This window comes from Thamnophis elegans, chromosome 4 (assembly GCF_009769535.1).
Source record: "Thamnophis elegans isolate rThaEle1 chromosome 4, rThaEle1.pri, whole genome shotgun sequence".
NCBI lineage: Eukaryota > Metazoa > Chordata > Lepidosauria > Squamata > Colubridae > Thamnophis > Thamnophis elegans.
In genome coordinates, this window is record NC_045544.1 from 131459444 (window position 1) to 131479473 (window position 20030).

The 20030-nt window shown below is 42.5% G+C and overlaps 2 protein-coding genes across 2 annotated transcripts in view; one reads left to right on the forward strand and one right to left on the reverse strand.

Moving 5' to 3' along the window:
* The window catches only part of NF1 (neurofibromin 1), a 261133-nt gene that overhangs the window by 166324 nt on the left and 74779 nt on the right, over window positions 1–20030 (forward strand).
* Window positions 2772–9123, reverse strand: EVI2B (ecotropic viral integration site 2B). The gene is made up of 2 exons (XM_032217022.1): window positions 9032–9123; window positions 2772–6261 (listed from the first exon to the last, which is right to left on the reverse strand). The coding sequence occupies exon 2, from the start codon at window positions 6239–6241 to the stop codon at window positions 5399–5401; it is 843 nt and encodes a 280-aa protein (XP_032072913.1). The 5' UTR covers window positions 6242–6261; window positions 9032–9123; the 3' UTR covers window positions 2772–5398.

Sequence of the window (20030 nt, forward strand, 5' to 3'; positions counted from 1 at the left end):
TTAGCGCATGCACTCAAAAGTCTGATTGGGCTTATTATCCAGGGAGGTCTTATTTTCAGGAAAATAGGCTACAACCAGCCTACGAACCTCAGAATCCAAATCAATCACACAGCCAACCAGAGACAGCATGGGCCCTCAACCAACCCATGCAAACCCCCCCACCAGCAGTTCACCTCTGAACTTCCCCATCACAACATTCATCGATGACCCACAGCTGACCCATCACAAGACCCTCACTTGACACACCCACACCTGAAGCCCTTATAAGCAGAAGAACACCGACATCCCCTAAACTCTGCTGAAGATGTTACCTAGCGTGGTAACGAAATGTTCGGAAACCAGCCCACAAGCTGGGAGAACGAACCTTCACCCTCAAACTAAACTGAGTTAAATACCATGAGAAGTTGAGTCTCTTTTCACCTGTAGCAATTAGTACTCTAATGCAGGGGCCTCCAACCTTGGCAACTTGAAGACTTGTGGACTTCAACTCCCAGAATTCCTCAGCCAGCTTTGCCAGTCCACAAGTCTTCAAGTTGCCAAGATTGGAGACCCTTGCTCCAATGTACAGTTTTAGGAAAAAGTAATTGCCCTCTTTCCATTTTTTTTCCAATCTTTATCGCCAGATGTTATCAGAGCTTGATAGTGATCCTGCTGATATGAAAAGGAAGTCCGAGTAAACATGAGTGACATTGAGCTGGCCATGTCCACCCCAGCCATGCCCACCTTCCCCCCCCCCCAGGTCAAACACAACCCTGATGAGGCCCTCCATGAAATCAAGTGTGACACCCCTGGTGTAGGGTCTCCTGTTTGGGCAGGGGGTTGGACTAGATGACCTACAAGGTCCCTTCCAACTCTGTTAATCTGTTTAAACAAGCACCCCCGTCATACAGTGCTTGCTTCATATATTTCTTTACAAAATTATCCAGCCTGGGACACACCACTGTGAAATGATAATTACTTCCTTAGATTTCAGTAACTGGTTGTATTGCCTTTACTGCAGTTGCGATAACTGCAGCCAAAGTGCTTCTAATTTATTAGTCTTTCACGTCCTTCTGTAGGAATGTTAACCCATTCCACCATGGCCAGTTATTTCGACTTAACAGTAGTAACATTTGAGGATTTGCCAGCTCTGTTTGCTGGCTTTGATTCAGATCCTGCCACAGATTTTGGCCAGTTTAGATCTGCAATCAACCCATTGCATTTGTTGTTCTTCACTCCCTTGTATGATTGGGATGATGTATTTTCCCTGTATGGCCCACTGGCACATCATTTTGACTGATCAGTGGATGGCCTGATATGCCGCTGCAGCCTTCTGTGATATGACACCTAATTTATATTTCTGTCAATGACCACAAAGGCCTCCAGGTCATGATACTGTTGTTTCCTGTTTAAACCTCTCTTATTTTGCATATATGCATACCACATAAAGCTATTCCTTTTCAAAATAAACAGGGTTATGCAGAGCACAGAAAAAGAATAAGGAATAATATTTCAATATTATTCAGTAATAATTGAAGGTGTGAGAGAGAAAACGAGGACTTTCTTAACGTCACCCAGTTGCTACTTTCTCATTTTGTCCTTCCTCTCAACCTATTTACTCTTCATACGTTTATTTATTTTGTGATTGAATTCTTTTTCCAAATTACCTCAGTGTGTTACTTACTCTCTGCTATATAGTTAGTCGACGTTTATTCTAAACATTATCGCTTCTTGTTCTTTTGTGCAATTGAGTCCCATTCCCATTTCAAAAACATTTGTTTTTCTTGACCTAACCAACTCATACTTTATAGCAGAATGGCCAGAAACATGCTCTTAAGCAAGGCATTTTAATTTCTTGTTACTCATTGCTTACAACTCACCACTTACAACTACAGGTAATCCTCAATTTACAGCAGTCTGTCCAATGACTGTAACGGCACTGAAAAAAAATGTCTTATGACTGTTTTTCACAATTACGAATGTTCTGACTTAGGCTTCCCCAGTAGTACGAAGCCGAGTTCTCATCCTGATGAACCCCTTTTATTTAATTTACAGCGAATTCCTCCCCAGCAAAGTCCCAGGCCCACAGTCTTTCAAAATAGTTAATAGCTCACAATTACTGATCTTTATCAGGCTTGGAGAGTGGCCAGGCTGATATCTTTCAGATGCCGCAATACTTGGCAAGAATGCAGGAATGAACTAATCCTGCAAACTCTACTCCCCTTTCCTCTTTTATTCCCTATGGGAGGGGCCATTCACCATCCACCTATGGCTTTACTCCCAAGTCAACCCTTGTTCCTTAACTGTTCCCTTCGTCTGGCAACTTTGTGCATGCACACACTGGGAACAGGTTCCAGCTGTTTGTCTGCCTCACTGATGTCTGACTCCGAAGGCAGCTGATAACTGTCAGACGGCCCTGGCCCCCTTTCTGCCTCCGACATAGAGCCTTTTCCGAGCCTTCCCCAGACTCCAGGACTGGCCCTTGTTCCTCCCCAACATCCTCACTGTCCGAATTGGGCCACAACAGTTACAGCATCTCCATGGTCATGTGATCAAAATTCAGACGCATGGCAACTGACTCATATTTATGACGGTTGCCGAGTCCCAGGGTCTTGTGGATTACTTTTTGTAACTTCTGGCAAGCAAAGTCAAGCCAGATTCATTTGACAACTGTGTTTTAACTTAACTGCAGTGATTCACTAAACAACTGTGGCAAGAAAGGTGGTAATATGCGGAAAAACTCACTTAACAAATATTAGCATTGAGCAGCAGAAATTTTGGGCTCAATTGTGGTTGTAAATCGAGGACTACCTGTGTCTTTTTACCAGTATTTGCATGCCTTAATATTTCTCCAGCTATTTTCCTATCTTAAGTAAACAGATTCATCTATTCATTGCTGTTTTAAATGTTCAAGGACACAGGATTAGCTGTACTGTGTTTTCATTTCCCTGCCCGATGTGTTTCTAATGTCATCCAAAACATTCTTGATAACTGCATTAAAGAAGCAAGGGAATATCGGTTTTGTCTTACTCTCTGCTCAGTGTTGAACCAAATATGCTATTTATCCCCTCACTGGGTTTCCTTCCATCATATTCCCCCCCCCCCCCTATCTCATTCATCCGTCAACTTTGTGTCTCCATAAAACATTTAATCATCTAGGCTTATTCATTTTATTATACACTTTGTAGCAACAAACATACCGTTTTATTTCCTGTCTCATTCATACATTTCTCTGTGAAGTACTGAAACAAAAATCTGGTCTCTCTATCTCCTGCCTGGCTAAAGACCAGACTTCCTAGATGTTGCTTGTCACCTGTAGTATTCCTTTAGTAAAAATTCAAACAAAATTCTTCCCAGGATAGCGTAACAAAATAATTGCAAACATTTGTTGAACAACATTCATGGAAAAATCTCTTTATGGTTCTTAAATTCATAGCATCCAATCTTCCCCAATTTGATATTCTTCAAATATTTTGGGATGGCAACCCCTACAATTTGCCAACCAACTTGAGGAAAAGCTGCCTTAGAATTTCTAATGCTTTGTGACAACTGGGCTAAAATCTTCCTTGAAGTGCATCTAGGAATTATTGTCCTTGTGAGAGAATAAAGCAGTGGCTCTTTTGGTAATAAACCCTGATCTCTTGAAAGTTAGTAATCCAATTCCCTCTCATTAATAATGTAGAACAATTGGCATGCTTCTCTATGTATGGGTAGAAATGCAATTGCACAAATACATAGTTTTCTGCAACCTGCAAGCCTATCACACACTAAAGCTGCAGCTAATAAGTATTCTTATCATGGCCACCTAATGTGCGTAATAGAACACCATGTATCGCAATAGGCCAACGTATAGGAATTTGGAAACTGAGAGTAGTTCAGTTTGAGGTCAGGTGCTTGTATGATAAAAAAAAAAGGGCACAGCTTTTTAGATAAGATATATAAATAGGCTTTCAAGCAAAATGGAAAGTAAGAAAGAGTAAATTGTTGATAACTTTGTGGATACACAGGACACAGCCAAACATCTACGGGTAATAATTAAGGGAAGGAAAAGAATTATGAAATTCAAAATGAAGTTGTACTGTAATTTCAAAAGAGGAAATTTCTCAGAACTTCAGAGTGCAGGCACCAATGTCAAACCTCCACATTGCTGAGTGATTATTTTAAAAGCACTAAATAGTCACCTTAAGTGCAGGTTTTTTGATTAGAAAAAGTTAGAAGGATTCCAAGGTGATAAAGGTTTTTTTTTTAAAAAACCTGCTCATTAAAATGAGTCTTTTCCACACATAAGAATTTAGGAGCGATAAATCCATGGGGTACAAAGATGTTCCTGGAACCTGTCCTTGCAACCAAAGCTCACGCTGGCATATCAGAGATTGTAGAGAATGTTTGGCCAAGGAGTCTTCCTGAAAAAGCATCTTCGGAAGTACATGTATTCCTCAACACTGTTCATTTGGTGACTGTTCAAAGTTATAACAGCACTGAAAAAAAGTGATTCATAAGCAGTCCTCGCACTTATGACTGTTGCAGCATTCCCCACAGTCCCAAGATCAACATTCTGGCACTTGGCAACTGGCATGTAGGTTATGTACAATAGTTGTGGTGTCCCGGGGTCACGTCATCACCATTTGGGATGTTCCCAGGTGGCTTCTGACAAGCAAAAGCCAATGGGGGGAAGCTGAATTCACTTAATGATCATGTGAATCAATTAACGCTGATGATTTAGAACAGAGAACGTAAAATAATAGAATTGGAAGGGACCTTGGAGGTCTTTTGGTCCAAGCCCCTGCTCGGGTAGGCCAATCCTATATCCATGATGGCGAACCTATGGCACGCATGCCAAAGGTGGCACGCAGAGCCCTCTCTGTGGGCATGTGTGCCATCGCCAGCTGGTCTTCTGGATTCTGGTATGCCAGCCAGCTGGTCTTCGTGGGCTCTGGAGCGCCGGAAAACTGCTTGAAAAATGGCTTGAAAAAATGGCATTTTCGGGACATTTTCAGGCTGTTTTGGGGGCGTTTTAGGGCCATTTTTTCAGGCCAAAAACGCCCCCAAAATAAGTATGCGCACACTGGCCAACTGGTCAGGTTTCCAGCGCTCCAGCACGCAGACATGAATGTGCATACACATACATTCCGGTTTGTGCACTGAGTGCCAAAAAGTTTTGCCATAACTGCCCTATATCATTTCAGATACATGGTTAAATAAACATGATTAGATAACTGGACAAATTTGCTTAATAACGGTGGCCAGAAAAAAAGCTCATAAAATTGGGCATGGCTCATTTAACAACCACCTTGTTTAGCAATTGTGGTCCCACGTGTGGTCATAAGTCGAGTACTACCTGTATGAAAAGATGAAAAGAAAATGGGTCTACTCTATTTTTTCAGAAGGAAGCGATTACTTGCACCGACACCTATAAAAATCAGTTGCACAAAAAGTCTTCTGGCGGTGGAGGAAATAGCACTGCTTCATCAACATTTTGTTGGGGCAGATCTGGTGGTATGGAACTCTGGATCTCTACATGTTGTTCCATGGGACGGGATTCAGGGATAAAAACATCCCCATTGACTCCGCTGGGCCAGCTGGCTGAAGGAGGAGAATCTTGTAACCTTGGACTCTCCGGCTGGAGCGAAATGTCAGTTAAGTTGTTTGGTTCCTCGGAAATTTGGGTTTGGCTGCTGGCTGAGGAATTCAAGGTTGCCGTGGCAGTGTGGCTTGACTCGCTCTCTGTACTTGCCTCACCCGATCCCTGTGGAACCTCCAAGGTCTTCCTGGATTCAGATAGTTGCCCTTCTGCATTGTCCAGCAGCTGTGTGTCCTTGCTAAATTTCCATGGCAGAGAGAGAACGGACATCCGTTTTATGCCTTGCAGCGGTTCCTTATCTACCGTGATGTCGGGCACGTCTCCATCGGCAAAGGGGGAGCGCCCTGCCCAGTGGGGAAGAGACACACTTGACCTTTTCCGTTGCCTCCAAAGGAAGATGGCAATGATAATCACAATCATGAGCAACAAGATGACCCCAATGGCCACAGCGGCTATTAAATGTTCATTTGCAAGCTTAGGTTCTTTTGTCGGGGTAGTAAGCTGGGGTTCGCTGGATGGCCTTTGCTGTACATTTTTGGTAGGGTCTTTTGATTGATTTCCTTGAGACGGGAAGCTTTGGGGTTCAGCATTGAGCGACACGCCCGCAGGCCCCTTTCCAGCGGTGTGGTTCCACCACAGTTGTCCATAGATGAAAATTAGAACGAGGGCCTTGACCGCCATTGTCAAAATTGTGGGGATCTCTTTCGTGGCATGAAGAAGATAAAAGGTAGAGATTAATAACAGCACCACATTTTGCCTCTTGAAGGCCTAGCAACAACAAACATTTATAAACCAATCAGTGTACTAGGTCAGGGGTCCCCAAGCTTTTGGGCACTAGGGACTGGTTCCGTGGAGAGAGGTTTTTCTGCGGACAGGAAGGGGTGTAGTTTCATGTGCTGCCTGCATCCCATGGATGGGACTTTACTTGTTTGCACAGCTTGGTTTCTGGCATGCCACAGCCCAATGCCAGTCCAGGGATTGGTAACAGGTGGGATTCAGCCTGTTCGGACCAGTTCGCGTGAACTGGTAGTTCCAACAATCGGTTGGCCCCGCCCCTGTGCTAGTCTGCCCTATATTTCCTTTGTTTGAAGTCCAGCTAATAACTGCAGCACAGCCGATTGCCACACCTCAGCTGTTTTACTCACCGAGGCTGCAGTAGTTTTTACTCACGGGCTACAGTAGTTTTAGAGCTGTTTTCAAATACACTGAACACATTCAACGCTGGTTGAATCCCACCATTGGTTGGGAACCCCTGTACTAGGTGATACAGTGGTATCTTGGTATTTGTCAATTGCTTCCAGGAGGTACAATGAGTACCAAAAACTATGAGTAACAGACACATTTGTCCCCTAAGGAATAATGTAAATAAATTTAATACGTTCCCAAACCAAAGACAATGCACATTTTAAGGCAATGCGTAAAAAGATGGGGTTGTCATTACTTTGCATGTGAAATAAACCTAAAAATTAATAAATACTTGGATTAAATAAAGTAAAAATGTCACTTTATTTGTACTGTTTAAAAAAATGCATTAAAATACATAAAATGAGCAAAAGCAAAGATAGGGAATGCGCAAAGGGCAAGAGCTACTGCGTCATCATTTTTTTCGCCCGGAAAGGGTAGCGAATCATAAGGCAACGACACAAGTTCTAGTTTGCGCATTGAGCACCAAACGAATGACAAGTATCAGGACAAAATTTTCACATCAAAATGTGTTCAGTACCAAATTTGATGAGTTTCAAAGCGGTTGAGTACCAAGGTACCACTGCAGATGATAGAATAGCCAGAATTTTATAAATTTCTGAGAAAATGTTTAGCTTCAACTTATTTGCTGCTTTTAAGGCTGTCTTTTTTAAAAATGTATTTCAGTGTACAACACATTTATTTATGAACACCTTTTTTTAGCCATCTTTCATCCTGGGGAACAAAACAATAAAACAAAATGTGCAGTACAAATATAAGTTAAGGAGACTATGTCCTTAAATGTACAAAGTTTATTTTTTGTACATTTATTTTTTCAGGGGAGGGCTTATTTTAGTGCATGTGCTCAAGAGCCAAGGTGGCGCAGTGGTTAAATGCAGCACTGCAGGCTACTGCTAGATCAGCAGGTCAGCGGTTCAAATCTCACCGGCTCAGGGTTGACTCAGCCTTCCATCCTTCCGAGGTGGGTAAAATGAGGACCCAGATTGTTGGGGGCAATATGCTGACTCTCTGTAAACCGCTTAGAGAGGCCTGAAAGGCCTATGAAGCGGTATATAAGTCTACTGCTATTGCTCAAAAGCCCAATTGGGCTTATTATCCAGGGAGGGCTTATTTGGGGGGAAACGGTAATTTTAATGGATCCAAAAGTACAGCTATTAGTGAAAGGCAGATTTATACTGAAATCATAATTGTTTGTTTTTTTTAAAGAAAAACCTGAAGAAATAAAATTGCATATATTGTTAAGAATTTTAAGGGTCTCTTGCTTGAGCTAGGGGGTTGGTCTAGAAGACCTCCAAGATCCCTTCCAACTTTCTTATTCTACAAATAAACAGACATAGGCCCCATCTTGTACTTGTTCAGTAAAAGAACAAAAAGACACTGATCTTTTGAGAGGCACTTTGATCTAGTGATGAGAGTGCTGGTCTAGAAACTAGGAGATTGTGAGTTCTAGTCCCACTTTAGGCATGAAAATTGGGTCCCCCCCCCCTTTCATGAGGTGCAAAATAAGCATAAGAATAGAGCAGGACTTTTACGGAGAGTCATTTTTTCTTGCATTGGGGGTAATTTGCCATTTACAGCAAACAGGTGCAAATATATGAAACAATTAGTGCCTCACATTAGAGCTTGATTAGTGAGCCATATATACCTGAAGAAGCCTGGGTCTTTTTCCCCTTCAATTTGCCTGCTTATCAAAACAACCAATCCTGGCATTCCCAAAAACTGAACTTGGGACACCCTTTTGAATAAACATGTATAAAATTCTGCCATAAATGGTGTGGCTTGCAGTTAAAGGAGCACTGCTTATAGAAACTATTGAATTTCTGCTTAGTCTCATTTTAAAAATTAAAATTGCATTTGTAACCCGCTCTGCAGAACAAGGCGAAATTTGAAGGGCAATGACTGACTTTGAAAATTGCGAGAATCTTACTATGCAATGTTGTGCTCCTGTTTGCACTGAACATTACATGCAAACTGATCTAACATAGACCTAATTCTCTAATTTGGATCCTAGCATTAGAATTTAACCAAGTGAAAGTCCCAGTCGCAAAACAGACCTCAGTGTGAAATTTTGAGAAAGTAACTTATTTTAATACATTTTACATATGGCAGGAAGCACATGGCAGTTAAACTGCTATTCGGAGGAGTAAAGAGTGAAGATCGTTTGAGATCCAACCTATTCCTAATTTTTTTCCATATTAGTTTGTTGCCATTTCTTGTTTGTTTTGAAGATTTTTTAAAACAAAAGTAGTATAATTAAGTCTGTCTTACCTTTGGGATTTCTCCTGCACTACTCAATCTCTTGTTTATAGCATAAGTTTTAATGTTACACGATCAGGGAAGTGAGAATGCAGCAAAAACACTTTAAATGGTATGGTGGTTTGCATATTGCAAAAGGATCTTGTTCTGACATAAAGAGGAAGTTTTATCAGTGGACAATGCCGGAAGCCCCTCAAATTAAGAAATATTCAAAAGATGTCAGTATAGCTGCTTCCACAGACAAAGGCGAGAACACCAAAACTCCTGCCAAAAAGTTAACAACAGCAGGAGGAATCAAGAGGCTATTTACAAAGTTGAGTGAAAAATATTGGCATAACTATACATTATGTGTTTCTACTATTTTTTTCTTTTAAAATATAGGTTTTTATGAGAATATCATTCATCCCTCACAGCTTTCTCTCAGGAGTCTTAATAAAGGTTAGGGTGTATGTGTGTGAATGTTCCTGTATTGATCTGGTTTTGGCAATCACAGTTCTGTGGGGTTATTTTCTTGCATTACCAATCTAGGTAACATCATCAGTGCTAGAAGGGAGAGGGATTTGCTCTCATTGTATATAGTAGTGGCTTGCCCTGTCAGTGTTGATGGGGGTGGTCTTGGTTCCTTGATTAATCTGTTATTTGCTTGTTGGCACTTCCTTGACTGAAGTATTGTTCACTGTTGGTCTTGTATTAATCTTGGTGTTAATCTCCATTTATCTGGGTGTTGATTGCTGGCCAGGAGGTGTAGTGGTCTTTTAGCTTTTTGATTGCCTCTTTTGAATAGTATGTAGATGTTGTTCATCTCTATGTATCCGCTGATGGCCAATTTGTCTAAGGCTTTCAGAACTTCTCTAGCACTTTTCCCAGTTCTACTTTGTAAGGTCAAACATGCGTGAGCTTTTTGCATGAGCCTGCAGGACCTATTCCTTCTCCTTTTATATAAGTTGGAGAAGCTAGAAAATTGCAGTTAAATATAGATTCTGGTTGTATAAGAACAAGGAACCATGGTAAATGATTTCTGAAAAAGAGTAACTTAACTTGTTTGGAAGCTATACATCGTAGATTAGCTTTGGACATTATAGCTTTGGATATTATTACTACATCCTCCTGGATTTGTTACTTTCTCGTGAGAACCGTGAAGCGTAGAAGCTGTGCATTAGCATTTAAAGAGCACACATATCTTTGCTTATTAAGTCAGGATTAATCAATTATGAGTAATAGCTTCAGCCATGCTTTACACTTTCCTAATTATAGTTTCAAAGGGCTAGATCCAATACTAATGCATCTAAATCCTTATTGTTTCTTTTTTCTTTTTTTGCTACAATTTCCTGAAGAAGCCATACTGGTCTGATTAGAGATAATAATATAAAGCCATAATGGGTAGATTATCATACCAAACCAAAAGATGAAATCAACCACTTTGTGGCTTAGTGTCATGGCAACCATGAGCAAAACCCAGTGTGGCATTGCAGGGAGCTAGACTGGTGAGGGAACCAAAATTCACACATCGGCTCAGCTTTGACAATCTTTGTGTGATCTTGTATCTATGACCTTGAGATTGTCTATAGGTCATGAGTAATAAGACTGAGCAGGTTGGAGCATATAACTCAAGTTCTTGAAGGATGCACAATACACAGTTACCAAAGCAAGCCAGAATTAATTAGCACTGAAAAGAGTAAAACTATTAAGGAACTGAAGGAATTCATGTTGGAAAGAAAAGGAGGGGAATACACAATCCACACATTTGCTGAGCTATAATTAAAACAGTGTTTCTCACTATATCAATCCTAAAGAAAACAAGCACCTTCCAAAGGACAGATACTGTAGCTGAAGCTCAGATACTTTGACTATCAAATGAGAAAGAGGAACTCTTGTCAGTGTTGGGAAAGATGAATGGCAAAATAGGTGGTACCTTGCTCAATAGTAGTAACTGTGAAAGGGATCTTGGAGTCCTAGTGGACAACCATTTAAAGATGAGCCAGCCGTGTGCAGCAGCTGCCAAAAAAGCCAACACAGTTCTAGGCTGCATAAACAGAGGGATAGAATCAAGATCACGTGAAGTGTTAATACCACTTTATAAGGCCTTGGTAAGGCCACACTTGGAATACTGCATCCAGTTTTGGTCACCACGATGTAGAAAAGATGTGGAGACTCTAGAAAGAGTGCAGAGAAGAGCAACAATGAGGATGAGGGGACTGGAGACTAAAACATATGAAGAACGGTTATAGGAATTGGGTATGTCTAGTTTAATAGAAAGAAGGACTAGGGGAGACATGATAGCAGTCTTCCAATATCTCAGGGGTTGCCACAAAGAAGAGAGAGTCAAACTATTCTCCTAGGCACATGAGGGTAGAACAAGAAGCAATGGGTGAAAACTAATCAAGGAGAGAAGCAACTTAGAACTGAGGAGAAATTTCCTGACAGTTAGAACAATTAATCAGTGGAACAGCTTGCCTCCAGAAGTTACCCCAACACTGCAAGTCTTTAAGAAGATATTGGATAGCCATTTGTCTGAAATGGTATAGGATTTCCTGCCTAGGCAGAGGGTTGGACTAGAAGACCTCCAAGGTCCCTTTCAACTCTACTATTGTATTATTGTATTAAAAGGAGAAAAGGACTGCAGAGTTTGAGATGGTTAGATAGTGTCATCGACACAGTGGGCATGCCTTTGGGGAGATTAGAATAGAATTGAAATGAATAACGGAGTTGGAAGAGAGCTTGGAGGTTTTCTAGTCCAACCCCCTGCTTAGGCAGGAAACTGTATACCATTTGAGACAAATGGTTGTCCAACCTCTTCTTAAAAACTTCCAGTGTTGGAGCATTTACAACTTCTGGAGGCAAAGTGTTCCACTGATTAATGGTTCTCACTGTCAGAAAATTTCTCCTTACAGTAGTTCTAGGTTGCTTCTCTCCCTGATTTGTTTCCATCCATTGTTTTGCTTTCTGGTGCTTTGGAGAATAGCTTGACTCCCTCTTCTTTGTCGCAGCCCCTCAGATATCAAAACACTGCTATCATGTCACCCCCTAGTCCTTCTTTTCATTAAGCTACACATATCCAATTCCAGCGACCGTTCTTTTATAAATTTTAGTCTCCAATTATATGTTTTAGCCTCCAATAGAGTCAGGGAGGAAGTGCAGGACCTGGAGGGGGATGCTATGGTCCATGGGGTTGTGAAGAATCTTAGCGACTGAACAAGTTCTTACATTTAGCGAGTGCGATGGCTGTGATCGACTGTTACAAGCTTCCCTAAAGTAGAGGTAGGTAAAGTAGCACCTGCAGGAATCGGGGTGCCCAAATGCTCCCTTTGAATTTGAATTTGAATTTGAGTGGATTTGTATGCCACCCAATCCCGGAGGACTCTTTGGTCTTTGGTTTTTAATAAAGCATTTGAAAGCAAATTATCAGCCACTGGCATTATAGTTCTGTGCAGAGGTCCGTAAGGGCCCCATTGAAATGGTGACAACATCTAGGAGGCTGTTTTGCCAAAGAGGTCTCTCTATCCAGGGGATGGGGGGTGTAGAGTCAAGGTGGGCATTTTCTGCATTTTTGACATGCCAAGTCTAGAAGGTTTGCCACCACTGCCCTAGCAGAACGAACTGTTACAAGCAACAATGGCAGGAACAAGAACCCAAATAATTACAGGTAGACTTCGTCTTACGGCCATTCACTTAGTGACCATTCAAACTTTCAATAAGCACTGGAAAAAGTGACACGACCATTTTTAACACTGGCGACCGTTGCAGCGTCCCCCCCCCGGTCACGTGATCAAAATTAGGACACTTGGCAACTGGCAAGTTTTTATGACGGTTGCAGTCTCCCGGGGTCATGTGATCCCTTTTGTGACCACCCGACAAGCAAACTCAACGGGGAAACCAGATTCACTTAACAACCGCTTTACTAATTAACAAACACAGTGATTAGAGCCAAGGTGGCGCAGTGGTTAAATGCAGCACTGCAGGCTACTGCTAGATCAGCAGGTCAGCGGTTCAAATCTCACCGGCTCAGGGTTGACTCAGCCTTCCATCCTTCCGAGGTGGGTAAAATGAGGACCCAGATTGTTGGGGGCAATATGCTGACTCTCTGTAAACCGCTTAGAGAGGCCTGAAAGGCCTATGAAGCGGTATATAAGTCTACTGCTATTGCTATTGCTATTGATTCCCTTAACAGCCGTGGCAAGAAAGGTCATAAAATGGGGCAAAACTCACTTAACAAATGTCTCGCTTAGCAATGGAAATTTTGGGCTCAATTCTGGCCATAAGTCTGGGACTCCCTGGCATCAAACAATTGTGCTTATAGAGGAGAGTGAGGCTGATCAGGCTGTCATTAAGGGCCCTTGCCTGGATAGATTTCCTGATGAGCCCATTTTTATATGACTGTTAGCAAGGGGGGGAGCTGCGAGAAGGAAGCGCTGTGTTCCTTTGTGGTTGCGTGTGGGTGCTGCTGCACAGCTCAGACATCTTCCTCCACAGTTAACTAAGTGATGTTTTGTTTCCTAGGAGAGTTTGCTTGGCTGCTTGATGCTTTTTGTTCCTTGCTGGAGAATTACTGCAGTCTCCAGATCGCTTGGGCTGCTCAAAGCAATGAGACTTCGTTGTGATTTTAAAAAATGCAAATTCTTAAGCAGCTAAGTGTAACGAAGAGGTGATGGTGGGGTCTCCTGGCCCCCTTATCTAACCCTCTCGGCGAAGTAGGGAAGCTCCTAAGGATTCAGGATGATGGTTCACCCGTGGTATATAGTTGGCTGCCTCATCCTGCTTGTCAGGATGCTCTCATGTTTTCCTCTGGGAATGAGCTATTCGTGCTTCAGCACTTAGACCTCCTGGAAGCTCCTGCTAAATAGGAAGTGGACCTCTTCCATTTGGCAAACGATAGTAGCCGTTTGGGGCTCTTTGCAACAGATGCTTCTTTTGGGGGGGGTAGGGGAGAAGAAAGCCTGTTCAATATGCTTCTTACATCGATTGAGTTGGAGCTATAACTCCAACTACCCCAGGCTAGTAATCCAAGACCTTTGGAAGATACTTGATGAAGACCAAAGCATTGCAGAACTGCCTATCCTAAAGATGAACAGAATAACTGAGTTGGACGGGACCTTGGAAGTCTTCTAGTCCAGGGGGCAGCAAACTGCGGCTCTGGAGCCACATGTGGCTCTTTCCTCTCTCTGCTGCGGCTCCGTCACCAGTCAGCGCCACAATTTTGAGAAGAGTTTCCGGTGGGGGAGGAAAGTAGCACAGTGCGCCAGGAGAAAACTCTATGGCAAGGGGGAGGGTTTTCCAGTTGTCTCCACAATTGATGGGGCTTTCGGTTATGACAGGTAGAGGAAAAGGTATGCCATGCTAGGAGGAGACTCTATGGTGGGGAAACTGAACTTCCGGTCAGCTCCAGAATTGAACAGGGGGCTTCCGGTTAGGACCTTTGTGGCTCCCGCTGTTTTCTTTTCTGTGGGAAATGGGTCCAAATGGCTCTTTGAGGCAGGAAACTCCTTTCAGGCAAATGGTTGTCCAATCTCTTAAAATCTTCTGTGTTGGAGCACTACTTCTGGAGGCAAGCCGTTCCACTGGTGAATTATTCTCCCCATCAGGAAATTTCTCTTTAGTTCTGGGTTGGTTCTGTCCTTGATTAGTTTCCCTCCATTGCTTCTTGTTCTGCCTTCGGGTACTTTGGAGAATAGGTTGTCTCCTTCTTCTTTGTGTCAGCCCCCCAACTATTGGAACACTGTTTACTTGTTCAAAATTCTCTTACATTTTCATTTTTCACTGCAAAGCTTGTCTAATATTAGTGGTGGCTGTCGTGCCATTTAAACACAATTCATGCTCTAATAAAGGAGAATATTTTAGCTCAGGTTTGAAACGAGGGCTCTTGGTTCTTTTCTCACAGACCTTTCACTACCCAAACTAGGTAACATCGTCAGTGATGGTCACTAGTCGTCACTATCAATGATGATGTTGCCGAGTTTGGGTAATGAAAGGTCTGCAAGAAACAGACCACAAAGGACCCCTCAATTCAGGCTCTTATTTTTCTCTGCTTGCTTCCTCCCTCTCTGATCTGAGTGTACACTGATAATGCTTGTTGCAAGATATAGACTTTCACTTAACTACGTTCCTATGAAACCAATTTCGTTGTATTTAAGTACAATGACAATAAAGATTATACTTATGAAAAGTTACACCCATTCAGTCACCCATTGTCATTAGCTTGTTGGCTTCAACGTTGTTTATTCCCATGAGAACAGAGAAGATAACAAGCTGGGGAAATATTGTGTTAGTGGCAGGGTGGCCGTGAGGGCTTGACTCTAGCCAATGACTAGGGACTCCTCTTAAGCCAGAGGAGATAAATTGTAATCTCAAGATAAGACCATAAAAGGGCAAGTGATTTGGATTTTGGTGTTAAGCTTCTACTAGCAGGCTAGAGTAGAATCAGTAAATGGGCATATAATGGTACCCAGAATTTCTAATGTGTTGTAGAATAGCAGAGAAACCATTAGAAGAGAATTCCAAAAATGACTTTGTAGAAGTGGTCCTCTACTTTCAATCATTCATTTAATGGCCGTTCAAAAGTTATAGGTAAAGGTAAGGTTCCACTCGCACATATGTGCTAGTCGTTCCCAACTCCAGGGGGTGGTGCTCATCACCGTTTCAAAGCCAAAGAGCCAGCGCTGTCCGAAGACATCTCCATGGTCATGTGGCTGGCATGACTAAACGCCGAAGACGCACGGAACGCTGTTACCTTCCCACCAAAGATGGTCCCTATTTTTCTACTTGCATTTTTTATTTGCTTTCGAACTGCTAGGTTGGTAGAAGCTGGGACAAGTAACGGGGGGTCACTCCGTTATGCGGCACTAGGGATTCGAACCGCCGAACTGCCGACCTTTCTGATCGACAAGCTCAGCGTCTTAGCCACTGAGCCACCGTGTCACCTTCAAAAGTTATAGTGGCACTCAAAAAAACGTGATTTATGACTAGCCCTTGTACTTAACCATTGCACTTTCGCAGTCACGTGATCAAAATGGGAGTTTTTGGCAACTGGCTTGCATTGACAATGGCTGCAGCATCCTGGGTCTGTGTGATCGCCTTCTGTGACTTTCTTAGCTGGCTTCTCACAGAAAAAAATCAACAGGGAAGTTGGCAGGGAAGGTCACAAGTTGCAATCACATGATGTCTCCCTTAACTTAATAAGAATTTTTTTCTGGTCCTTAAATATGAGTTCCATTTTCTACTGTTGTCCATTGAGATTCTTGCATTCTCCCACCCACTCTTATGTTAAAGAGTAGCATCAATTCTTTTTTGAAGGAAAAAAACAGCCTCCATCTGTGCCTTGTTTGGGGCCAGATCTGGCTGTTTGCTTCTAACCATGTGAAACCTGGCTCTCACGTTTGGGGAAGTAGATGACTGAGTGAAGAAAAAGAAGAAAATTAGAAATGAACAGGAACATCTCATCAGGAGCATTACATCATCTTGTCTCACAGTGATATTCCGGGATTTTTAAACATGTTTCTTCCCTAGTTACACATGAGACTGCTGGGAATCATTGCTGGGAATCCTTGTGAGGCAGCTGAAAAGGGAGTTTTCTCTTCAACTTGGAAACCTCTGTCCTTCGGCAGACACGCTTGGAAATCCTGTATGTGTATTTCAATAAAAATGGGTTGAGGCAGCTGCATTAGTTACCCGCCCTTTGGGGAGAACTTTTAGGTTCTCTGAAACTAAGAGCAAAAGTTTTGTCAAAACCCTTTTTCCCCGTGCAATTACTTTACTATTATCTGTTCTTCCTCTAGGTCGGTGATGACTTAACTTTTTGATCTCAGGTGCCAAAAGCGTACACACATGCATGCCCACACCCATAATGCAATGCATGCACAACACTCCCCACACCACGCCCCCCTGTGCATGCACATGTGACCCCTGCACTCCCCCAATCCCCCATGCATGCGTGCGTGACTCCCTCTGCACCCCATTTTGAGCCTAGCAGGCTTTCCTGAAGCCTCCTGGGACCAAAAATGGGCCTTGGGGGGGTTGTGCCCCCCCTGCCTCTTCCTCCCCCTGCGCATGCGCACGCGTCTCCCGCATGCATGGCAGAGAGCTGAAAATCAGCTGGCCAGCTGTAGGCGCGTGCGCATACGTGGTGGAGCTGAGCTGAGACAACGGCTTGCATGCCCGTAGAGAGGGCTCCGTGTGCCACCTATTTACCATCATGGATCTAGGTGATCCTTGCTTAAAGCTTTACAATATTTACTTATTTATTTAAAACATTTAGCTACCAATCAACCCTGAACACCTCCCAAGGATATGTCTATTAACAAACTTACTTTACCCTACCCCGAGTGTCTATCATCTATGAGATGGACAGAATTAAATCAGTCTTTTATACAGTGACCGTCAAAGACTGAGGCTACAGAAACCAGGAAGGCCGCTAGATGATAACAACAGAGAGTTGGAATTTTCTGTTCTTCTTTGTTCCCTTCTTAAGATTGTCCAGATTTTTGTGGCGTCTTTGGTGTTCTCTGAGTTTAGTTGTTGTCTTACAGGGGTTCCATTACCCAAACTAGGTAACATCATCAGTGCTAGTAGGGAGTGGGGTTTGCCCTGTCAGTGTTGGCCTTGGGTTCTTTGACCGGCCTGTTTATTATTAGCTTATTTAGGAAATTGGGGTATTGCTGACTTCTTGATTGTTGATCTGAGGTAAATCTTGGTGTTAATCTCTCTTCATTGGGTATTGACTGTTGGTGTGGGGGGTATTTGGGTCTTTTTGCTCCTTTTTTGCCTTGTTGATTATCTCTTTTCAATGGTATGTTATTGCTGTTGATGTCTACGTGCTTATTGATGACCGATTGGTCAGAGTTCCAGGCTCCCCGGAATTCTCTAGAATGTTTTGGACTTGGCTTGGTCTAGGATGGTTATAGTTTTTCAGCTGAAATTATAGTTAAGTCTGTCCACCTGTTGTGAAATTTTGGAAGGTTTGGTAAGCCTGACCTTATGATAAGAGTAGCCTGTAACAAGGAAAATCACCTACAATAGAACTGCTTTCTCAAACATTGGCCAAAACTGACATCACCCAATGGCCCAGCATGTTGAAATTCTCTTGCCTTGTGCTTTGCTGTGCCAAGTACATTCAAGGGACTTGATTGCTCATTAGGTGAAGGAAGTAACAGAACGAAACCCCAGTTCGATTTGGAAATCATACCAAAGTAATTTTAGCTCTGTTTTCCAGATAAAAAGTCCTTTGCTTAATGTTTGAGTCACGCAGAGGAATGACTCAGAAATTCAGGCAGTTTCGGTTTTATGTTTCTGAAAACCCGAAATATAAAATCGATGCTGCTGATTCCACTCATTCATTGAGGTTATTCCCAACTACTTTGCATCCTTGTCTCCTCCTAAATCAGTTGAAGTCCAAACATCTTCAAGATTGGGAAACACTGTCTTAAATATTTGGAAGATGGCCACCAAAAGGTGTTGCTTCTCCATCTCTCAAAGATTAAAAAAACCAAACATAGCAGAGGTGGGTTGTTCCTGGTTTGACCCAGATTGGGCGAACCGGTAATGGCGGTGGTAGGAGGCTCCGCCCACCTGCCTGGACGCTTCTGCGCATACGCACAAGCGAACCAGTAGTAACAAAATGGAAACCCACCACTGAAACATAGTACAACAAGGGAAAATAGACCACTATTGCACAAATGGACAACTAAGGACCTCAGAATTTTGCACTTGAATGTCCCAAAGGGGCTTTTTCAAAAGGCAACTGGCCTTTTTTTGTTTTTTTTCTTGAAAACATTTTCCTTCAAGAAAAACAAGAAAATCCAGTCACCTTTTGACAAAAAAAGCACTTTTGGGACCACCAAGGCCTGGATGGCTGAGCATGTCCATAGATAATTGTCCTTGAATCCATCATTTGTAAACAGGCCCTCTTGTATGAAACTATTGCAGTGCTTAGGGAGGGAAAAAGTGGGGCGCTCATTCCCTCTTCCCCAGCCTGAAAAATTCTGCTTCGTTGGAAACAAAACATCTGGGAGAACCTGTTGTGGTTTACTCCCTGCAAAGATTCTTCTAGAAAAATTGGGATTTTCCATCTACATTAAACGAACAAAGTAACCAACCATCCGAAGGAAGGAATCTTCAAAACCTCAAATGGAGAAGGATCCTTTTACAGAAAAACAGAATTGGAAGGGACTTTGGAGGTCTTCTAGTCCAACCCCCTGCCTAGGCAGGAAACCCTATACCTTTTCAGACAAATGGCTATCCAACATCTTCTTAAAGACTTCCAGTGTTGGGGTATTCACAACTTCTGGAGGCAACTTCTGTTCCACTGATTAATTGTTGTAACTGTCAGGAAATTTCTCCTTAGTTCTATGTTGCTTCTTTCCTTGATTAGTTTCCATTCATTCCTTCTTGTTCTACCCTCAGGTGCTTTGGAGAATAGCTTGACTCCTTCTTCTTTGTGGCAGCCTCTCAGATATTGGAACTCTGCTATCATGACAACCCTGGTCCTTCTTTTCATCAAACCAGACATACCCAATTCCTGCAGCCATTCTTATGTTTTAGCCTTCAGTTCCCTGATCATCTCTGTTGCTCTTCAAAATAGAAACTTGAGCATGGAAAACTCAAAAGCAGATGGGAGTGAGGCAATCGGGTGGGGTCTCCTCTGCTGCCTGAATCTTGGCAGAAGGAAAGGCACATTCCGGGACACCTGTGACACCCCCTTCCCAAATTCTGTTCAACACAGACTGAATGAAGTATTCTGGACAGATGCTTGATGTTTTGCATTGCCCATATTTGGAGAAGTTTATTCTTGGTTTCTAGGGGGAATGGAAACTCGTGAAATGGAGTTTATTTTTTGCAGTTCCTCCCCATTCCAAATTCATTTTCACCATTAATAATTACTTTAGGTCCCTTTGGAGTTATTAGCAATGTGCATACTGCTTAGATCCATGCTTAGCTCCTGTCCTAGAGGAAAAATTTCATCCCTAGGATTCATAAATGAAGAAATTAAAAAAAATGAAAGAGAGCCTGTTTAAACATGAGA